General features: G+C 35.8%; 1 protein-coding gene across 1 annotated transcript; it reads right to left on the bottom strand.

Annotated features, from left to right (window-relative positions):
• Positions 1-3,298: 3,298 nt before the first annotated feature.
• LOC128988957 (outer mitochondrial transmembrane helix translocase-like) lies at positions 3,299-21,049 on the bottom strand. The gene is made up of 7 exons (XM_054410757.1): positions 20,578-21,049; positions 19,025-19,069; positions 16,881-17,058; positions 14,971-15,171; positions 13,716-13,912; positions 12,662-12,846; positions 3,299-6,920 (listed from the first exon to the last, which is right to left on the bottom strand). Exons 1-7 carry the CDS (start codon positions 20,719-20,721, stop codon positions 6,779-6,781), a joined length of 1,092 nt encoding a protein of 363 aa, XP_054266732.1. The 5' UTR covers positions 20,722-21,049; the 3' UTR covers positions 3,299-6,778.
• Positions 21,050-21,305: the final 256 nt, after the last annotated feature.

The following is a 21,305-nucleotide window of genomic DNA, read 5'->3' as shown; positions in this document are numbered from 1 at the left end:
AATTTCTCAAATATGACTAGACTAGGTACTGGGTGAGTTCAGGGTTCCGCTGTTTATAACTTTACATGCATGAGCCTTTTTTCTTGGTTGTAGTAAATTTCTATTTTTGGTCCAAACCTTAAACAGTTCATTGATAGATAGATGGTATGTCTATTTCAGTATCCTATAGTCAACGGTTAGGGGAGCGAGCTGGCATAGTGGTTAGAGCGCGGGTCCACGAGGTCCCGGGTTCGATCCCCGCCAAGTCACCAATGGATTTTATCTAAGTGATAATGCCGCAACCCCTAGGTCTAGCATGATTTATGTGAAAACACAATCCCAGGCTCGTGCCTAGCGTCCTAGGACAAAACAAAACAGTCAACGGTTAAAACACACTTGAGTTGAGTTCCTCGACAGAGACTAGACAATATACCTTTAGATTATATATGTTCGCCATTTCAAAGTTAAGTATTAAAGTATACCAAATTCAATTACTTATGTTGGTGTCGTCTAATTAATTGATTTGACATATCAAGAACCTTAACGGCTATATTACTTTCTCCCCCTATACTATAGTATATGGAGAAAGTATTGTTTTCGTCAAAATTTTCGAGTTTGAGTGGATATATTCGTTTTGTGTTACCAAGAAATACAGGTTAGGTAAAAATCTAACATTGCATACAAACACAACATAATTTGTTTGCTAACCCCAAGTGAGGTGTGAGTAAAAATTTAAAAACGTACGTTTCCAAGAAAAACACTTCATAACAGTTTTTTTTCCTTTTTTTCAAAACTTTTATTATTTACTAGAGGTTGTCCAGTGGCCGAAAACTCGACCAAAATATTTAATGCACAGACCTTTCTATTTTCACCCCATCCTGTAAATAAAACATGTGACTTGAATATCTTCCATTTTGTTTTGATATTCTGTTTGAATGTACTTTGTTGTTATTTCATCACCAGCATAGCAATCCATAAGCCCTAGGTAAATTTTTTTCAAATTTCAAATCTATTTTTGTGCTTATTTTTGATCCTATTTTCATTTATAAAGAGATTCTACACATCTACAGGAATATATCTTTCTAACAGTATACGAAGATTTTCCCTGCGATGCACACGGGCTGAGAAAAAAGGTTTAAAAGAAGCATGCTTGCCTATTAATATATAGATTTTATTTAATTGACATTTGAAGTTTCATAAACTGTCCATGGTAACGCAATATCTTTGGTAGTTTTTTATTAATAGAGCATCTGAAAAAACATGAAATTCTGTCACGACCCTAATGGACGTGAAAATGAATATTAAAATAGTTAACATGTTTTTATAAATATGTTTTGCTGTTAATTTATATAGTTTTAGGGCCATTTTGCAATAAACAGCTTACTAAGCTTTTAGTATTTGGTCTTTCTAAAAAGAAATCTATAAACTCAACAACCTGAAAAAAGCTTAAAAAAATCTCTTTAAATTTGTATACTCCGAAAAATCGCTCCAAATATATATAAAACACACCCGTTTTTAAAGAGGCGCCCTTCTTGTGTGTATAAAACATTGAAATTTGATGATATACCGGTATCAATTTTTGAATTTTTTATGATCCAAATCATGAACAAGTCAGGGACAAGTGTTTCCTGAAGAAAAACATATGTTAATTGTCAATGTGTCAATTAGTCAATGTGTAATAAGCAAACAGAGAGGCCTTTTTACACAAAGATGGTGTACTGGGATATCCATCTTGACAAATAAATAATTTGATTTGTAGTTTGTTCAATTATTATATTACAATAAGTTATTTTATATTATGAACATTTTAGGGATGTCCCTACATGCCACTATAATGAGAGGAAGAACATATGTTAATTGTAAACAGTCAATAAGTTTGCTAATTTAACAGTTTGCTACAAACATTTAATGACGGTTGAAATGAAATCTTTACTATTTGATTTGGGTTGGCGTAAATATTACAATGGAAAAAAGCGAGAGAGCCTGGATAATTTTATATACTAAAAAGATAACTGAATTAACACTGTGTGCTGCATTCCTTAGTAATCATTGAAAGAGCCGATTTGCAAACTTTGGAAACATAGGAGAAGAAATAGAAATAATTTTTTTAGAATTTATAATCGTTATTATGGACAACCTAATGCGGCTATGAGTAAGGCTATTTGTAGAAAAGACTAAAAAACAAGATCAGCTTTTGAAAAATGATACGATATTTACAAGAAATGTTGGTTATATCGATCTGTTATGTACATCTTGAGTATTTCCATAATCTTTGAGTCAAATCTTCTAAAGTCATCAGAAATTATGACTGTTATTCGTTATAAAATAACGCCTGTAATACTTAGCAATTGCTCGAATTCGAGCAACAGGTACACTAGTGAATTATTAATAGCAAACATAAAAATTGTGCATATGCTATTTATTACATTACAACAGCTGTTTCAATATGGTCTCCCGGGAGCCTTGTATTAGAGAGGTGGCTATGTCCTGAGACTACCCTAAAATAATTACTGTACAGAGTCATCTGGAACCACAATATCCAATACCACAATACAAACACACAATACAACACTTCCAATACAATACAAACACTTCCAATACTTTTTACACTTTTTAGCAAAATATCAGCAGGAAATATAATTATTTAAAAAATAAATTAGCGATAATTATTTTCTAGGTCCTATCTGTATTTAGTCAGTATTACTATTCTTTAAATGTTTAAAAATAGTTCAGAGAACCTACACATTATCAGATGAAATAAAATTCTGATCTATATATTATTAGGCAAGCATGTTTCTTAAAAACTTTTTTTCTCAGCTCGTGTAATGCAGGGAAAATCTACGTGTACTGTTAGAGAGATATTTACCTGTAGATATGCAGAATACCTTTATAAATTAAAATAGGATAAAAATAAGCACAAAAAATAATTAAAAAAATAACATGGGCCTTATGGGTAGCCATGCTTATGCTGGTGACGAAATATAAACAGAAAATTAAAACAAATGAAAGAAATTCCTATCGCATGTTTTTTTACAGCGAAGGGTGAAAATAGATACATTACATATTTTCGGTCGAGTTTTCGACCACTGGACGACCTCTTGAATAACTAATTGTATCAGATATTGATTTTTGCAATATTAGTATTGATGTATGAATAATAAAGCACTACAGTTAAATGCACAAGGACCACCTCAGATGATTCATAAGGATGACATATCAACTAAGGGAGTATGTTTAATCTATGGTAACATCATTAACTTACATGAACCAGACATTGTAATCAATTATATCAGGTGAAGGGTTAATTAGGCAAAAAATTATCTGTAACAAACTTTAATAGAGAAAAACAAAATAAAAAAACCCATTGATAATCTTTTAATAAAAGACTGAATTCGTAAGGTGAATCAAACAAGTAATTAATAAATAAAAACCGTTCTAAACACTTGCAGGAGTAGTTAGCGCCTACTAAATCTTCTTAATTTCAACATTTTTAACATAACAAGTCAAGCAATAACTCAATAACTGAACTTGCTTCGTAAACTATCTTTATACACATTTTGTTAACAATAAAGGGGCCAAAATATTTATATATATTTTAACTGTTATGTCAAAGGGAATAATTATTATTCTATTTCAAACACTACTTTACATTACAATTAACTTAGCTAGTGTACAGAATACATCAATGAATACTCAAGCTGAAAACTTTACGAGATTCTGCTATTTACATTTCTAAATCTACGTCTTTTAAAGCATTCCCTGACTAACATTTTCAACAACACTTGTAGGTTAAGTAAATTTTTCTGGACATGTCAGGTCTAAGAACCATGTTACCAACACTGAGCTCGCGATACAACGGGAGGTAGCACTGAATGAGAGAATTTGGAGACATTGGCCGCCACTTGTACTAGAGGCTAAAATACATTTTAATGAGTACATTTGAACTAGGGGATAATGGGATTGTACATACGTAAAGCCACGAGCCAATGAGCTCATTTCTGCTGTAGTTGGTGGTATCAACCTAACAAAATTACGTCTAGATTTCCAATTAGAGTTTTCGTGTCAGTGCTGCTACAAGTTGTATTTCTACCTCAGTGGCTACAAACAAATCATAATCTTAAATAGGTTTTACAAAAATACCTGCTGTAGGATTTTTTTTTAAATACTTGGTAGCGAAGTAATTGAAGTAAGTACAATGAAAGATTTCTAGATATATTTACCTTGTTCCTATCTTGTTGATGGAATAACTCAAATAGATTTTATAAACCAATGTTATACAGTATGTAATTATTATTATTATTATTATTACCAATATTATTACACACTCATAGTTAACACTTGACTTATAGCGAAATAACTGCGGAGGAATAGCACTTCTATGTCAAGTTAGAGTTGATTTGTCAAAATAATTCTTATATAACTAGGGGCTTGTAGGGCTTAAGTCCCTAAAAAGTTAAAGTTCAAAACAAATTATTTTAATATTCAAACAAAAGCAGAATAAGATTATCTATGTTTCAGGATGGATATCATTGTACTCCATTATCTTTTGTATAAAAAACAGTCTCTTTGATTGCTTTTGTTGATGTTATTTTCAATATATTTTATAATTTCATTCATTCTAGAGGTTTAACAACAGGTTCTAGGTCAAAGGCAACAAACAACCTACTGGTTTGTGAATAGTGTTTGTCTTCGTGAAATATGACATGTGTGTTGGGATAAGATTAGCTCTTGGTAAAAACCGCAAAATTAGTACCCCAACCCAATGAAAGTTTCTAGTAATTTTATACCATTTTGTAAAGGTTAACAAAATTAGTGTAAAGGCATCCCATCGACTAAACGTAACGCTAGATATGTTTTTTATCGACATAAAAAAAAAACTACTCTAAGTATAAGTTTCTATGTGGTGGTATTCCTCCTAAAGATGCGATTGACTTTACATGTTCGAATTGTATAATAATAGGCCTATTTAAATGTTCAGAGAGTTCATAGTTTAGACCACACTGAAGTATTCATTTGCTTCTTTGTCCATATTTTTAAGTAGTTAATTGTTAATAACATAAATTGTAAGGTTTTTCATTCAAAGGATACATTATCATTTTGTTTAAAAACATTTTAAATGTTTTTTTTATTATTATTTATAGTTTACAAAAGCTAATAATCGGCAAATTCCCAACTCTTGCGTACTGGCTTAAATGATGAATCACAATCAGCTGTGTTGAAGTGAACTAAAATCGGATGTAAATGGCTTCTAATGCTATTCTTATGGAGAACATGTTACGTTACCGGTATATCTAATTTTCTGTAAACATTTGTGGATTTTCACTATTTTTCCTGTCGTCATTTGAATACCTTTAATTTGAGCCCTCTCCCGTCGTTCTACGACATCCCAGTCCTCCACAATTTTGACGCAAAAATTCACCTAACGTAATTATATACAGATTCTTTGATTTTGAGATTACTATTAAACACTATATTACACCCACATATTTGTAGCAACACTGTCTTATACTTATAACAATCTCCCATCCCTCAATCATGGAAAGGTCGTATTAGAGAAGAGTAACACATATTCAGATTTCAGTATTACAATTATTTGATATTAAATAGTTATTATTTTATTTTTCTGGAAAATTGGTTGTTTTCATGCCTTGGAAACCATGTGCAAATTCTTATTCAACTCTTTAATGTATTTGTTAGTTTGTGATCTAAATATTGTCAATGGATTTTCTTTTAAAAGTTATATTTTTACATGCAAATTAAAACAGAAGTACAATTTATTGAAAGTATAAAACATATTTAAGACAGTACACATACATTTGTTATCACAGTTTCTTTATCAAACTAAAATCATAGTTTTACCAAATGATTTACAATTTACACATAGCCTACAGTAATTTTACTTCAGAAATATTTTTTTAGCTTGATTTTATATCTGAATCGAGTGTTTAATAAAAGTTAGTGGGTTACTCCACATGCTTAACTTATTCAAAACGGAATCTACGAACATTGTAAACGTAAATAATCAATACACTGGGATGAAATTGTGCTCATTTAGTAGTAAACCCTAAACAGTTGTCACTGATTGCCAAAAACAACAGCATTGGCACACTACAATAGAACTCCAATTATCTGAATTGCCGATTATCCGAATAACTTAGCTTACAGAAAGAATTTAAATACTTAAACATAGAATTGTTATTGCAGAAGGCAGAAGCCGTGATCATGGTGAAATCCAAAACCTCAATCGCGGTTGTGTGGACATTGTCTCCCGCGGTCACAGAAACGTCGACGTAATTTTCTACAATTACGGCAAAATCTTGTTCTTGCTCGGTCTTTTAGACTTCTTTCTCGCCTCCCATGGTTACGGAAAGTCATAATCGCCCACCGTGATTGTGACAAAGGCTGGATTTTTCTATCGCAAAATCTTCTCAGATGTAACAGCAATAGTAAAGCTCGGCTCGACTTGTCCTATTTTCTGTAAAACAAAACTCTAAATTCTGGTAGTTACCCCCCAATTAGATTTGGATAGTTAGAGTTCTTCTTTACTTCTATCACTTATGGTGGACCAAGACAAAAAGGGAAGACAAAAACACAAAAACATCAATTGATTGCAACAACTACCCTATAGTCTAGACTTCCTCTATCTAAAATTATGTACAACAGAACTGAAAAACAAAACCGATAACACTTCAACTCGTAGTGTCTTCTTCCCAAAAGTAACATTTCAGAATGTTAAAAGTATTTCTTTGTTTCAAAGAAATAAAAATAATAATTTACAAGTGCAGAGAGGACTAGGGACTTAGTCAAGAGGTATATTTGCTAGACTAGGAGGTCCGCAATGAGCTCGGGATTTCTTCATCTTTTCTAATGAGAGGGTCAAGTCCTCCATTGTAATGGGGCGAAGAGCGTCATGGAATTCTTCACCGTCTCCATCAATAGTTCTGCAAATAAAACAATTGCTGTCTGATAATACTGTAAAATGTAAATAGGTTCTGTTTTGGTTAATATTGTTTCGGACGATGTAAAAACTATTCAACTAAATGAGCTGAAATTCTTTAATAAAGATAGACAGTGCCAATAATATCATGATCATCTCCCGCTGTTGTGCAGACATCATCATCGTCTTCTGCAGTCGGTTCAACATTTTTATCATCAACTCCCGCAGTCACGGAAACGTCATCGTCGTCGGCAAAATCATGAGCATCTCTCACCGTCGTGTAGACATCGTTCTCTTCCGTAATCGGGGCTAAATTCTGATTATCTCCTGCGGCCGAGTAGACATATGAATACAAAACAGACGGATTTTTACACACATATTTATTACTTACGTTAGTATTTTTACATATTGAGTAAACCATATTCAAGGAAATATTGAATATTCAACAATTAAAACTAAATGTCCTAAAAAATTACTTTAAAAATCAAACGTACTAGTAAGACAAAGCCAGTGAGACGTGCACCCTGTCAGCGGTTGACTGTTGAGCTACTGGTTGTCGAGTTAATGAGGTTTTACTGTGTGTTAATGACAAGCAATTCTTTTTATTCTCAAGAATGGCGCAGTATGACAAAACTTAATTTTAAATGGGTCTTCGTGTCTTAGCGACTCTGGATAAGTTTCCTGAAACTTTAAATCGTTAACCTTGAACTTAAGAGTCACTTGACGCCTAATTAAAAAAAAATATTTGCTGATTGGAAGGTCAGTAGTACACCAGACTAAAAATGTAATGCAACAATACTTTGATTCCCAACCTAGAACCACTTCTAGCGGATAGACGCACTAAAACAAATCATTCTAGTAAAAGGTCATTTAATTTACAGAGAATAGTTAAGTAGTGTAATCCACTAGATTCAAATCAGAAAAACTGTTGTTAAAACTGTTGTTACCTAGGTTGCTAGGATAACAAAAAAATAAACAAATGATTAAAGTAAATACAGAACACATGGTTATTGTGTTAGACAGTTTAGTGGCACCACATTAGCCCCCTGCGGAGTCTGGAAGACCGGGCACTTTAAATTTCACAGTACGACCAGATCGGGTCACGTAAGGCTTGGGTTGGCTTGAGAGTAGGGTCTTGAGTGGGAACACTGTGGAGGGTGGATTTCTGGAATGTTTATTATGGATGGGTGTATGTGTTGAAGGAGTAAGATCTTGCAATAGATACGCGGGCTTTATTCTGTCCAACGTCACCTTCACACGTTTACCACGATGGATTATAGTCATAGTTTTATCATCACGAGATACCACGGGAAACGGTCCAGTATAAGGTGGTTGTAGTGATCGTCTAACAGAGTCATCTCGCAAAAATATGTGAGTACACCGTTTTAACTCCTGAAAAACGAAGGTCTTTGGTTTATCATGCCAAGATGTGGGCACAGGTCTTAAATTTGGCATGTGTCGACGTAAGCGAACTACATAGTCAGCCGGGTCCTCCTCACGAGTTGTGTCTTGAGGGAGGTCTAGAAGTTCTCCAGGTAGACGGAGTTGGTGGCCAAAAACTAATTCGGCAGTAGATGCCTGAAGGTCTTCACGATATGCGCTGCGAATGCCGAGTAGTACGATGGGAAGTGCTTCAAGCCATGTTGAATCATTGTGGCACATGAGAGCTGCCTTAAACTGCCGATGGAATCTCTCGACTAAACCATTAGCACAAGGGTGATAGCCGCAAGTTCTGATTCGCTCTACACCGAAGGTCTTTCCAAGGGCACGAAATAATGCTGACTCAAATTGGCGTCCTTGATCAGTTGTGATGCGCAAGGGTGAGCCGTAACGGGAAAACCAGCACATCACCAGAGCCTCAGCTACTTCTTCTGCGGTGATGGTTTTCAATGGATGAACTTCTGGCCATCTGGTGTAGCGGTCGATAGCTGTTAGGCAATATTTGTATGGTCCGGATGGTGGAAGTGGTCCAATGATGTCAATGTGAACATGATCAAATCTTGATGATGGGAGTGAAAACGATCCATGGGGTGTAAATACATGACGGGAGATCTTAGCACGTTGACATTTCTCACAGGCTCGGGCCCAGTTTCGACAGTCTTGTTGAATTCGGGGCCAAACAAAGCGATTAGAAACAAGTTTTGCCGAAGCTTTGATGCCAGGGTGACTTAGATGGTGTATAGAATTAAAAACTGAGCGTCTAAGGGGCTCAGGGACAAAGGGTCGTTGTACTGAAGTTGTTGTGTCACAGTATACATCAAGGTCTGTTCCAGGAATTTTGACAAGCTTCAAATTAAGAGATGTCTCTCCCTTAAGGATCTCTTGTAGCTCAGGGTCAGAGTCTTGATGATGTGCCAAAGTTTTGGCATCTACAATGCTGAGAGCCGTAGTTAACAATGAATCTACACGAGAAAATGCGTCAGCTACTAGGTTGGCCGATCCAGAAACATGTCTTATGTCTGTAGTGAATTGTGAAATGAATGTTAGTTGGTTTTGCTGAACAGGAGGTAGTTTTTCACGTTTTTGACTGAAGGCAAATGTTATTGGCTTGTGGTCTGTGAAAACTATGCAATGATTTGCCTCAAGGTAGTGACGAAAGTGACGAATGGCGGCATATACAGCGAAAAGCTCACGGTAATAGGCTGGCCAAAGGGATTGTTTTGGTGTCAGTTTCTGTGAAAAGAAAGAGAGAGGTTCCCATGTTTTATTGTCAACCATCTGCTGGAGAGCAGCTCCTACATGGGTACTCGAGGCATCACAGAACAATGCGAGAGGGGCCTTGTGGTCAGGGTGAACAAGCAAGGTAGCATTGGAGAGATGTTCTTTGCAGGATAAGAATGCAGCATCCAATTCAGGAGTCCAATTTACAGGTTGGTTTCCACGTAGAGATGAGAGGGCATCATGGAGAACTGCTTGTTGCTTGGCTGCTGAAGGAATGAATCTGCGGTAGAAATTCAACATGCCGAGAAAACGACGCAAACCTTTTGCAGTAGAGGGACGGGTGAATTGTTGCAGAGCCTCAACACGTTCAGGAAGTGGTCGAGTACCAGCAGATGATACCTCATATCCTAGGAAGGTAACCTTTGGAGCTTTCAAAACAGTCTTATTTACGTTAACGAGTATGCCATAATCAGAAAACCGATTGAATAGAGTTCGTAGATGGGCTTCATGTTCAGTCTCATCCTTAGAGAAAACTAAGACGTCATCTATATAAGGAAAGCAGAAGTCTAAACCAAAAACTACTTCATCGATGAAACGCTGAAAAGTTTTTCCTGCGTTGCGGAGGCCAAAGGACATGAAGGGGAATTCAAACAATCCAAAGGGGGTTGTAATGGCTGTCTTCGGGATGTCTTCAGGGTTGACAGGGATTTGTGTGTAGGCCTTCACTAGGTCGATCACAGAGAAATACTTGCAACCTCTGAGAGAATGGGTGAAATCGTGGATATGTCTAACAGGATATCTGTCAGGAATAGTCCTAGCGTTGAGAGCACGGTAGTCTCCACAGGGGCGCCATCCATCAGGTTTCTTAGGGACCATGTGAAGGGGTGATGACCAAGGTCCATCAGATCGACGTGCAGTACCATCGGTGAGCATGGCATCAAACTCGGCTTTGGCTATAACAAGCCGATCAGGAGCGAGTCGACGTGGACGAGATGAAACTGGGGGGCCAGGGGTCGTTTTGATGAAATGCAAGGTTGAATGGAGCACTTTTCTTGGTGTACCAGAGGGTCGGGTAATCATGGGAAATTCTGCCAGTATTGATGAAGTTGGAGAATTGGGTGTGATAGTTTTTATGCTGAAATGAGGGATTGAGGTACATTGACAAAGAACAGAAAGGTTTGTTACACTGTCAATCAACCGTTGATTACGACAGTCAGGAAGCAATCCAAAGTGTGCTAAAAAGTCAGAGCCTATAATCGCTGTATTAACATCAGCAATGACAAAATTCCATGTAAAAGCTCGTCTCAGCCCTAAGTTTAATGTTAATGTCATCATACCGTAGGTGTGAATGGCAGAGTTGTTTGCTGCACGAAGTTCATATTCTATATGCTTTTGGTTCTTACAAACGAATGATTTAGGGAGGCAGCATATGTCGGATCCAGTGTCAATCAAAAATGTTGTATTAGTTGTACGGTCGACGATTTGTAGGCGGCGCCCTCCAGCTTGGCAGTCAGCTGACGCCATCACTGGCTGCCTTTGGAGTTTGTCGGAGAAGTGAAATTGCATCGTGGAATGCACTTCTCAGCTTGATAGCCAAAACGCTTGTGGTACCAGCATAGATTGGTTTGCTCTGTAGTGTCAGAGGAGCTACCTGCGTGATAACGATTACTAGACTCTGACGTGACCTAGGTCGCCTGTCACGTAGGGAATCAACATCTTTACGCATATTTTTCATTTGCAACTCCAAAGCAGATAATTTTGATAAAACTTCAGTTAATTTTGGGTCATCAGAAAATGAAGATTTAGTATTTGGTGAATTAACGGCATTCAAAGATGTAGGCATACTAGTGAGAGAATGGCAAAAAGATGCGTTAGGTTGGACTGCTAGAATTTTGTCGGCAGTAATTGCAAGTGTGTCAGTTTGGGCACTTGTTTGGACTTGCAAAATACTTTGTACATGAGCAGGAAGTCTCTGCATCCAAATAGTTTTCAGTAAACTATCTTGGATTGTGGTCGAACCTACTAGTGATCGAAGGTGGCGTAGGAACTGAGAAGGAGTTTTGTCACCTAGTTCCTCCTCCATCAATAGCTGACGAATGCGTTGCTCCTCAGATAGAGACAACCGTCTGATTATTTCAGACTTAAGAGTAGAGTAAGGAGTTTCAACAGGTGGATCTATTATAAGATCCTCCACTTCATTAGCATAGCGCTCATCAAGATGTGAAATTACATACGAGTATTTAGTTGTTTCACTCGTGATGTGAGCCAGTGTAAACTGAGCCTCAACTTGGGCAAACCAGAGCCTTGGTTTCTCTTTCCAGAATGGTGGAAGTTTTATGCTTACCCGGTGGATGTGATGATCTTCACGTCGTTCGTCGGAATGGGCTGTATGATCTGGCTGATGCTGTGGTAGAACTGGTGGAAGATCAGATAGGTTGGCTTCTTGAGGATGTACAGAAATGTGATTTTGTTCTTGTCTTCCATTCAAATCTTGAAGTTGTCTTTGTAGGTTGGCATTCTCACTCTCTAATTGAGCTAGGCGCTCCAAAAGTTCTTGGTCCATGGCGTAAAACGATAATTTGGGGAAAGGTGAAAAATAAATTAAGTTTTGGTAGAAGGTTGAAATTTAATGTAGGAAAAACATCAATTTAGTTTGAAATAATTTACTTGTTAGTCGGGGTCACCATTTCTAGCGGATAGACGCACTAAAACAAATCATTCTAGTAAAAGGTCATTTAATTTACAGAGAATAGTTAAGTAGTGTAATCCACTAGATTCAAATCAGAAAAACTGTTGTTAAAACTGTTGTTACCTAGGTTGCTAGGATAACAAAAACATAAACAAATGATTAAAGTAAATACAGAACACATGGTTATTGTGTTAGACAGTTTAGTGGCACCACACACTTATATTTATCCGTATTATCCGTACAAGTTCATTCTAATATCTGCTCACCCATTTTCCTTATTACATTACCAATTAGAGGTCTATCTGAATTGGTGAATTCAAGGTCAAAAGAGACTGCAAACCTCTTTAAAATTGTTAAGAGTTTTAACCAAAATGGATACAACTTGGATTTAGTACCTGGAACCAGTTCCTGTACGCATGTAGTCTCTGACGCGGTAGACAGAAGCATTGCGACACAGCTCGCGTATATCAGAGCCAGAGAAGCCATCCGTCATGCGAGCCAGCTTCTGAATGTCTACGTCACTCGCTGTCGGCTCTCCCTCCATTATCAATGAGAAGATGGCCACCCGTTGGTTCAATTTCTGAATCACATTTTAATTTTATTATTCTGTCATTTAATATTACAACACATATATCCAAAACATTTACAAACAATCTATTAAAAGGTGCCTAAAAATAAAATAAAAGTAAATAATTCAACCAAAAATCTTTCCATGCACGGGAACTTTATCGCCATTTCCAGGCCAGAAAGGCCTAACAGTTGAACAGCACCCGGAGACTAGAGCTGATGCTACAGTTGATTTTCTTTTTCTAAAAATAGTCTTTTAGGTTGCAATGGGTGATTGGTATTAGGTGAAATTTCATTTGACTTGTTTATTTTGTGTTTATTCACACCATTGTATTTTATGATGTTTTAAGTAAGGGAACTCTGGTCTTGTATTGTTACATAGCATCAGAAGTTGAGCCTAATATAAAAGGGTATCTGGTTTCAGAATTTATATTGCTTTAACTCGTGCCAGAGACCTTCTGATTTTAAAGAAAGCTCTACATGCTATCTACTTTAGCTACCCAGACAATTTTACAGTCGACTCGCTCACCACTGTCCTAAATGGGTCATTTTATTTTCTCGTCACAGACTACCACACCGTTACAGAATGATGGCACGTTAGAAAAACATTACGTTTTTGCCAAGACAATGGATAAAGTTCACAATTTTGCTGTGATATCAGAAGATTTTGTCATGACTCCAGTGGACGTTTGAGGTTTCATTGTGATTGTGAGAGGTAATGTACAATACAACATTAATCAATGTATTGTATATTTTTAATCAATATTTTCCAAGCAACCCAATTTTGACCTGCCCCGAAGTAGAAAAATCTGGCCCACATACCACTAACAAAACCGATTTGTAGGGAACATGTTAAAGCTTGAAATCTAATGAAGCACTGACCGGCAGACCAATGTGGAAGGTAGCTGGCATACGGCGCAGTATAGCCTTGTCCAAGTCTTGAGGCCTGTTTGTGGCTCCCATGATGATGACAGTACAATCTGGGTCTGAGGTGAGTCCGTCCCACAGAGCCATGAACTGAGCCTTCATCATAGCCGTGGCCTCGTGGTCGTGTGAGCTGCGCGCCCTCAGGAACGAATCTGACAAAAAAATTAACATCGGACAACTTCCTAACATTGTAAATTCACAATAGAGCATTCAATGTATCTTATCCTAATTCATGTTCATATTTTAAGTATTTTTTTTCAAGCAGTGCTACTATTTTAATCAGTGACAATAAAAGTATTGTAAACATAGGTAACAGTTTGATTTGGTAAGGTAAGTAAGGTCATATAATGCTAAAATTTGAAGCATCTTCATGAAGCATTAAGTGTTTGATTATCAAGGATCAAAGTTGAGAAAGGAGCTTTTCCCTTAATTCACTACAACACCCTTCCACTGTAATTATAACATTGCAATTTTATAGTTATCTTATCAAATACTGTTTAGGATTGAGCGACTTTAAGTCTCTAAAACTTTAAGTTAAGTCAGATTAGGTTATGTTGGATTAGAACCGAGACATAACCGAAACCTTGGATTGTGTATTGTTGCATACAACTTATATAGTGGTAGAGAATTAATGGAAAAGGTGATATGATAATAAATTTTGTATCCTAGTGTGCTATGGGTGTTTAGTATAAAGCATACGGCATTGGTAAATCTTTAAAATTCCTAGTTGAACATCCCCACAAATGGTTAATGTAGTTTAAATGACTATTCCTGTGTGTTGATTTTGTTGAGAACATGGAGCCTAATATATATGAGTTAGAGGGAAATTCAAACTTGTTTCAGTTTTAACTGAATTCAGATTTTAGTTAAGAGTTAATTGAAATTGGAAAATTACATGTTTTAAATCCACGGAAAACATATAAAATCACTATCAAAAATCAATTTTTTACTTTTTTTAGAAATTGTACGACTTCCCACTAGTTCTACAGATTTTACTGTTTAGAGACCTAAATATATTTAGACATCCTGTAATGAGAAAAGACTGTCCTTATACCCTTAGCAATATGGGGTGCTCCTGAACATAACATTTTATCTAGCATTCAGGGACACTACCATATTATTGCTGAGGGTATACTACTTTTGATCATATCTGCCTAACCCTCCGATTTCTCTCAATTGCCAGAACGTCGCTGAGCGAACTGTTACCAACCGATTTCATCGATAAAGATGATGCAGGGTTGCAGCTTGATGGCCAGAGAGAACACAGCTCCTGCTAGCTTCTGACTCTCCCCATACCACTTATCCGTCAACATTGACACGTCCAGGTTGATGAAGCGTGTGCCAGCCTCGCGAGCCGTTGCCTTGGCGATCAGTGTCTTACCACAGCCAGGTGGTCCATGCAGCAGAATACCTGCGATCACACAAAAGTTAGGCTGTGGTTTCAAAGTTGGCTAAACTTCCGACAAACCTAAGTTGTAGCTTAATCCTCTGAATGAGTGAGAAAAATGAAACAAAATAAACATAAATATCATAGATGTTTTAGCAACTATTTAATTCCAAGAGTATGAACTTAAAAATCGTTTCATACTGCACATTTTTTAATTGGGACCATTTATAAATATTTACAATGATTGAGTCCTATAAACCTAATGTCCAATAGATCAGAACACAACCTAATTTGTCATAGTAATTGTTTGAGGACACAGTAATTTTTTTGAATACAAACATGTTATTGATACCGTGTGTTTTAGGAACCTGGATAGTTTTAACACCCCAGTACCTACCGATAAAAAGATAAGAAATAAGTTTGGACGTTTAGGTTATGAAAATTGAAAAATCAAACTTTTGACTGCACAATTCTTCAAGAAACAAAAACATTCAATAAAATTAAGTGTTAGATCATATCTGCTATTTTTATTTCAGCGAGGATCAAAGATTTGTAGGTTGCTTGATTATATGAACATAAAAAACTACACTTATAAAAAACCAAATCTGGAAAAGACATTTGCCCTCATAAAATGTGTAGAGATTAAGTGTGAACAATCAAGTGGTAGACAATTAGACAGTGCAGTGCAAAAGAGGGGGTAGCAGGAGCAGATATAGAACAGGCCATAGATTGTTATCAAGTTACTCATGAGCTGTCTGGGAATTGTCAAGTCAGCAGACAAAGAAAACAAGATTTCAATATGCCAACCCAACAAAAACTATTACAAGCGAGTAAGTAGGATAGTCAACATCTTTTACTTTACATCTGTTTTTACCACAATACCATCAGTTGATAATGAGCTTTAATTTATCTTAAGCAATTGATTGGTCACTTGGCCGTGATCAAAAATTACCCATGAGCAGGATTAGGCCTAATAAAAGAAGTTTTTGAACTACCGTAAGGAAGTTCGAACTAAGCACACACTACACATTCTACTGTTTTAAGTTTTTTCAAACGTAACAGTTTGATTTTGCCACGATTGAAGTTGTTTGAACAGATTTATAGTAGGCCTATAAGAATTAAGTTAATATTTTTTGGATCCATACTATCCAATGCAAATCAACTTTGACCCAACCTGATTTTTGCAATAGACCCTAAGTTCAAAATTATTGGCCCGACCCAAAGTAAAAAGGCGTTGGCCGCAGATATTCCTTACAATCATTTTGAATAACCAAATAGAATTATTTATTAGCTAGTCTCTTAGGTTTATTCCCTGATTAGATCCTCAATAACAAAGAATACATACAGTAGAACCTTGATAACAAGACTCTCATAGGAATTACAAAATAAGACTTGTGTTATCAAGGTTGACTTCTTAACGAGGTTTGCAAAAACATGTGATTATGGGTAAAATAATTTCAAGGAAATTTGAAAATTACCCTTGTTATAAAGGGTGACTTGTTATCAAGGTTCTACTGTATATGATTAAACATAGAATATTTTATTTGAGTTGAAACAATACCACATATTTCTAAGCCCCGCAAGCGCCAGCCTTGCAAAGAAGATTCTGAATCGAAAGGGCTTTCTGGTGTGAGCAGCAGGAGTCCACAAAGATCCTAAATTCGACACTGAAGCTAACCAAGAAATTACCAAGATATAATTTTAGGGTACAGCAGCTTTCAAATTCCCTTTACCTTTAGGTGCCCTTGTCAGTTGGGAAGAAGTGAATAGATCTTTGCGCTGAATAGGTAGAATGACGGTCTCTTTGAGCTCCTGTATAACGTCTTCCAAACCCGCAATATCCTCCCAGGATATTTGTATTTCACTGGGGATGACAAGATGACTTGCTATAACTATTTCATACTCAGAAAGCTGCAAACAGAATAACAGAGTTAGATATAAAAATACCCCCGCCGCAGCAAACCTGCAGACTAAGCGAATTTCAACTCGTCTTATTACATTTTTGCTCAAATATTTCCATAAATAAGACATATTTTTATCCCCTATTTAAATAACATTAGATTTAAATAGTGCTTAGGTTTGCTGCTACGGGAAAGGTAAAAAGTGTTTTTTGACTATATGTCAATAGTATAGGATGAAATAAATAAATTTGCCAAATTTTATCAATATATATCCATAAACAAGTAAACTACAACAATTTTCATTTTCTCCATAAGAATAACATAGGAATTTTAAATTACACTATTTTTTAATTTTCTCCGTGACCGTTAGGCATACAACAGCGCTTCAATATACTAAATTATTTATTTTTTTAAGCTCTACAAAACGGTTTAAAAAGAAATTGCAAAATTTTTTATTTTTAGGGTCAAAAATGGGAAAACCCCATTTTTACCCCATAATACCCCCCGTAAACCCCCGTTCCCATAGTCCGATCATGCTGGTTCGCGAACTCGTTCGAATAAACGTAGGTTTACACGTTTATACCAAATTTCATCGAAATCGGATCATTTTTGCTTGAGTTATCGCGCTAACGGACACATATATAAATATATACAGTGGAGTCCCGATAATCCGAACTTTGGTAATCCGAAAGTCCGCTTAATTCGAAACCAAAAAAATATATATTTTAATTTTTTTTTTTTATTAAAATTTAGAAAATTTTTTTAATATTTTCGAAATCTTTTTGAAATTTTTCGAAATTTTTTTGAAATTTGTTGAAGTTTTTTTTAAATTTTTCGAAACTTTAAATTTTTTGAATTTTTTTAAAGTTTTTTTTATTAAACTTTTAACACAGTTAGCAGTACCTTGTCAACGTATTCTGTAGCGGCCGGGTGAGATAGACTTTTTTGTAGAGTATTTAATTAAATATTTCACCATTTTTGTTATTACTTTAACATTTTTCATTTTCGTCCGCCAAATCACAAATGGATTTTATTACTGTAAGTGATAATGCTGCAGCCACTAGGTCTAGCCTTAAGTAATGTGAAAAACAATCCCGGGCTCGTGCCTGCGTCCTAAGACGAAAAAAAATTTCAAAATTAAAAAAAAACGTTTAATCCGAAATATTTGGTAATCCGAAATGGGCCCGGTCCCAACCATTTCGGACTAACGGGACTCTACTGTATATATAAATATATATATATATGAATTTGAACGATTAGTGTTTTTGGCCTCTGGGGACATCAAAATGAAAAAGTAAATCAGTCCCGCGCCCAGGTCTTACCATGAGACCTACGGTAATAGCTACTTCCCTATAGGGAAATTCGCTAAAAGTATAACTGTGTGTTTCATAAAGTAGTTCCAAGTAATATACAGGCTGCCTTTTGAAGCCCATCTGGCTGATTTTGACCACTTCAAAAAAGTACTTCAAAGGTGGCTTTCAGTCACACCTTTCTACAGTATTGAAGAATTCTTTGCCTGTGATATTAGCCTAGTTTTTTTAACCAAATTGATTTTTTTTAACTGTGATTTTATATTGTGATTTTATCTTGTCTAAATTTCTAACTTGTAAAACTTTCATTGCTAGCAGCTTGCCTGTATTATTTATTCAAGTATGTCGCCCACTGTGATTTAACTTTTTTTATACTTAATTACTAGTGCATATATTATTTAGTAAGCCTGTCTGTATTATTTATAATTTATCTTATAGGTACCTATTTTTTGTGCATGTAAACCTTAATTGATGTAGCTTGATTGCATGTACCTCTCTGATTACCTTGTTTACTATATTGACATGATCTATTACATTTTATGTATAATGTTTAATGATCAAATAAATCTATACTTTATGATGGAAACTTTCAAGTAGGAAAGAATTAACTAAAACAAATGAAAATAGGCTACAATAACTGAAAGGGAATTAATTAGGTATACTTACTGTTGATGGGTTCAGGATTCCCAGCTTTTTAAGCTGCTGTTGTGCCTGAGGAAAAATAAAAATAGTACAAAATTTCGGTTAAGTCTAATAAGTCTGGAGGCAGTGTGTTGGGGAGGCCAAGTACCATCTAGGGTACCAGTGGCCACAGCAGTAAGTAAGTAAGTAATTAAAATGACTTTTGAGTTTGGCTTAACGTAACTTAAATTATCACTTTAATATTAAAACGTTTAAAAATAAGTCTAGGCCTACCGACGGTTTTAATAATAAAATTGTACGTGATGATTAAACTCTAAGAAGATAACATAAGTTAATTAGGCTAAATTAACTTGGGTTGGAATGTTCCTGATTGCATCTTGCTCTCCATTGCAGTTTCAAGTTGCCTGGCCGTAAAGTCCTGCCCAGTATCTTAGGAGTGCCTATTTTCAAAAAGGGGGACCCTCAGTGCGTAGAAAACTATCGATCAATATCACTTCCTGCCAGTTATTTCAAAATTATTTGAAAAGGCAATGAAAATTAGGCTACTGGTAGTGTCTTTTATAGAAAACTAGCTGTAACCCGCGGGCTTTGCCCTGTTTAACTTCTTAATTTTCAAGATGATCTCGTTCGCATGGCTCAATCACGTCCTGGTTGAAGTTCGTTCGCTACGCTCACTCACCTTTTGGTTCCAAATTAGCTGTTGTCATAAATGTAAAAGAAATAATAGTGCTGCACCCTGTTGGTAATCCTTGTACCTAACTTTAATGCAATTGAACATCATAGAACAGAACCAACTTGTTTAATTGAAACAGCTGTTAAGATTCATTAATTCAATTTCTCATGAGGTTAACATGGGAAACTCCAGAGCCACTGGGGCGGAGCCGATTGGACGGATCACGAAATCGATGGTGTATAAACCTATTCCATGACATTCTACACGTATGTACCAAGTTTCGTGGCAATCGGTTCAGCGGTGTCTGAGTTTATCACTGCCAAACAAATATATATATATATATATACAAACATCCTCTTTTATACTTATAGATAATGACCTTCTGTTTAGTGGCCAACATGGTTTTCGCTCAGGCAGATCAACAATTACAGCTGCTTCAAGTTTTTTTTGAAAGTATAATAAATTCAATTGTTAGCCACAAAAATGTTAGCCTATAGGAATATTAATGGACCTTACGAAGGCTTTTGATCTAGGGTATAAACACAAAAACTCTAACTCAAACTAGAAGATATGGTAGTATGAGGTCACATTTTTTGTGGTTTAAATCATATTTATCGGATAGAAAGCAATCATGTCTAATAAAACCCCACCTATTACGGAATAATTACCAAATAATTGACTGGTAAAAACATATCAGAAATAAAACCTACCTAATCACTTTGGTGTCCCTCAGTGTAATACTAGGCCCTGTTTTATTCCTTTGCTACATTGATAAGATTCCAAATGCACTGTCGTGTGTTGCTTGTGGAAATGTGTTTAAATGCCGATGACAATAGGCCTAACTTAAAAATTACAGGAAAATCATCAGGTAACTTAACTTAAATAACATAACTAGGCTACTTACTTTGGATTTAGCACTCTTCTTTTGCTTTCTGGTTGGATCTATTTGATTTAACATCCATCTCATACTGAAGTATGAGGCAACACTAATTAGGGATATTTTGACAAACAAGCCTACTAATTCACCTCTTGTTATTGTTTCCCCCATAATGTTACTTGTGATCTTTCGTGTTAGTCAAAACTATAGGACACTAAAATAATTTTAACTAATTTATCATCAATTTAAAGTTCACTTAAAAGTTTAAAATAGCCTATGGTTTAAAAAGAGAGTGTGCAAGACCTGCCTAAAAACTGCTTAGAGTTAATTTATCCGACCTAGCCTATTCAAGTTAGGATATACTTGCTTCAACAAATATGTTAGGCCAAACTGTGTAAAGTGTATTAGGTTAAGTACAAATTCGTAATTTCTACATTTAATAAACTCATTTTCAAACTCGAGCCTATCACTAACCTAGCACAAATTTAACCTTAACAACACGAACAAGAAAAGAACAGAAGAGCAGAAGAAAAGAGCGAAGAGCGAATCGTAAAAATTGACAAGCTTCTTCTTCTTCCTCTTATGGCAAGAGAGAGTACAAGAGAGGAGACTTTGCATACAAGTAAGTGGAAAATCTACTTAAAGCCAATGATTAAGCTATCAGTACACTATCGCCGAACATTTGCCCGAATGTTTCGCCGAATGTTCGGGTCAGATTGCGACCACGAATGTTACTTACTTGATACTTGATACTT

Source organism: Macrosteles quadrilineatus, unplaced genomic scaffold (genome assembly GCF_028750875.1).
Source record: "Macrosteles quadrilineatus isolate MER2022 unplaced genomic scaffold, UCM_ALF_1.0 Scaffold_3__2_contigs__length_128488019, whole genome shotgun sequence".
NCBI classification, from domain to species: Eukaryota; Metazoa; Arthropoda; class Insecta; order Hemiptera; family Cicadellidae; genus Macrosteles; species Macrosteles quadrilineatus.
Note: the sequence above shows the minus strand (reverse complement) of the source record. Positions and strands in the feature narration are given on the sequence as shown.

Bases quoted from the DNA above. Each gene is read 5' to 3' on its own strand.
- LOC128988957 (XM_054410757.1), bottom strand. From the start codon at position 20,721: ATGGGGGAAACAATAACAAGAGGTGAATTAGTAGGCTTGTTTGTCAAA. The intron at 17,059-19,024 runs GTAAGTATACCT...TTCTGTTTGCAG, and splicing joins GAATCCTGAACCCATCAACA to CTTTCTGAGTATGAAATAGT. The intron at 15,172-16,880 runs GTAAAGGGAATT...GTGTGATCGCAG, and splicing joins ACTGACAAGGGCACCTAAAG to GTATTCTGCTGCATGGACCA.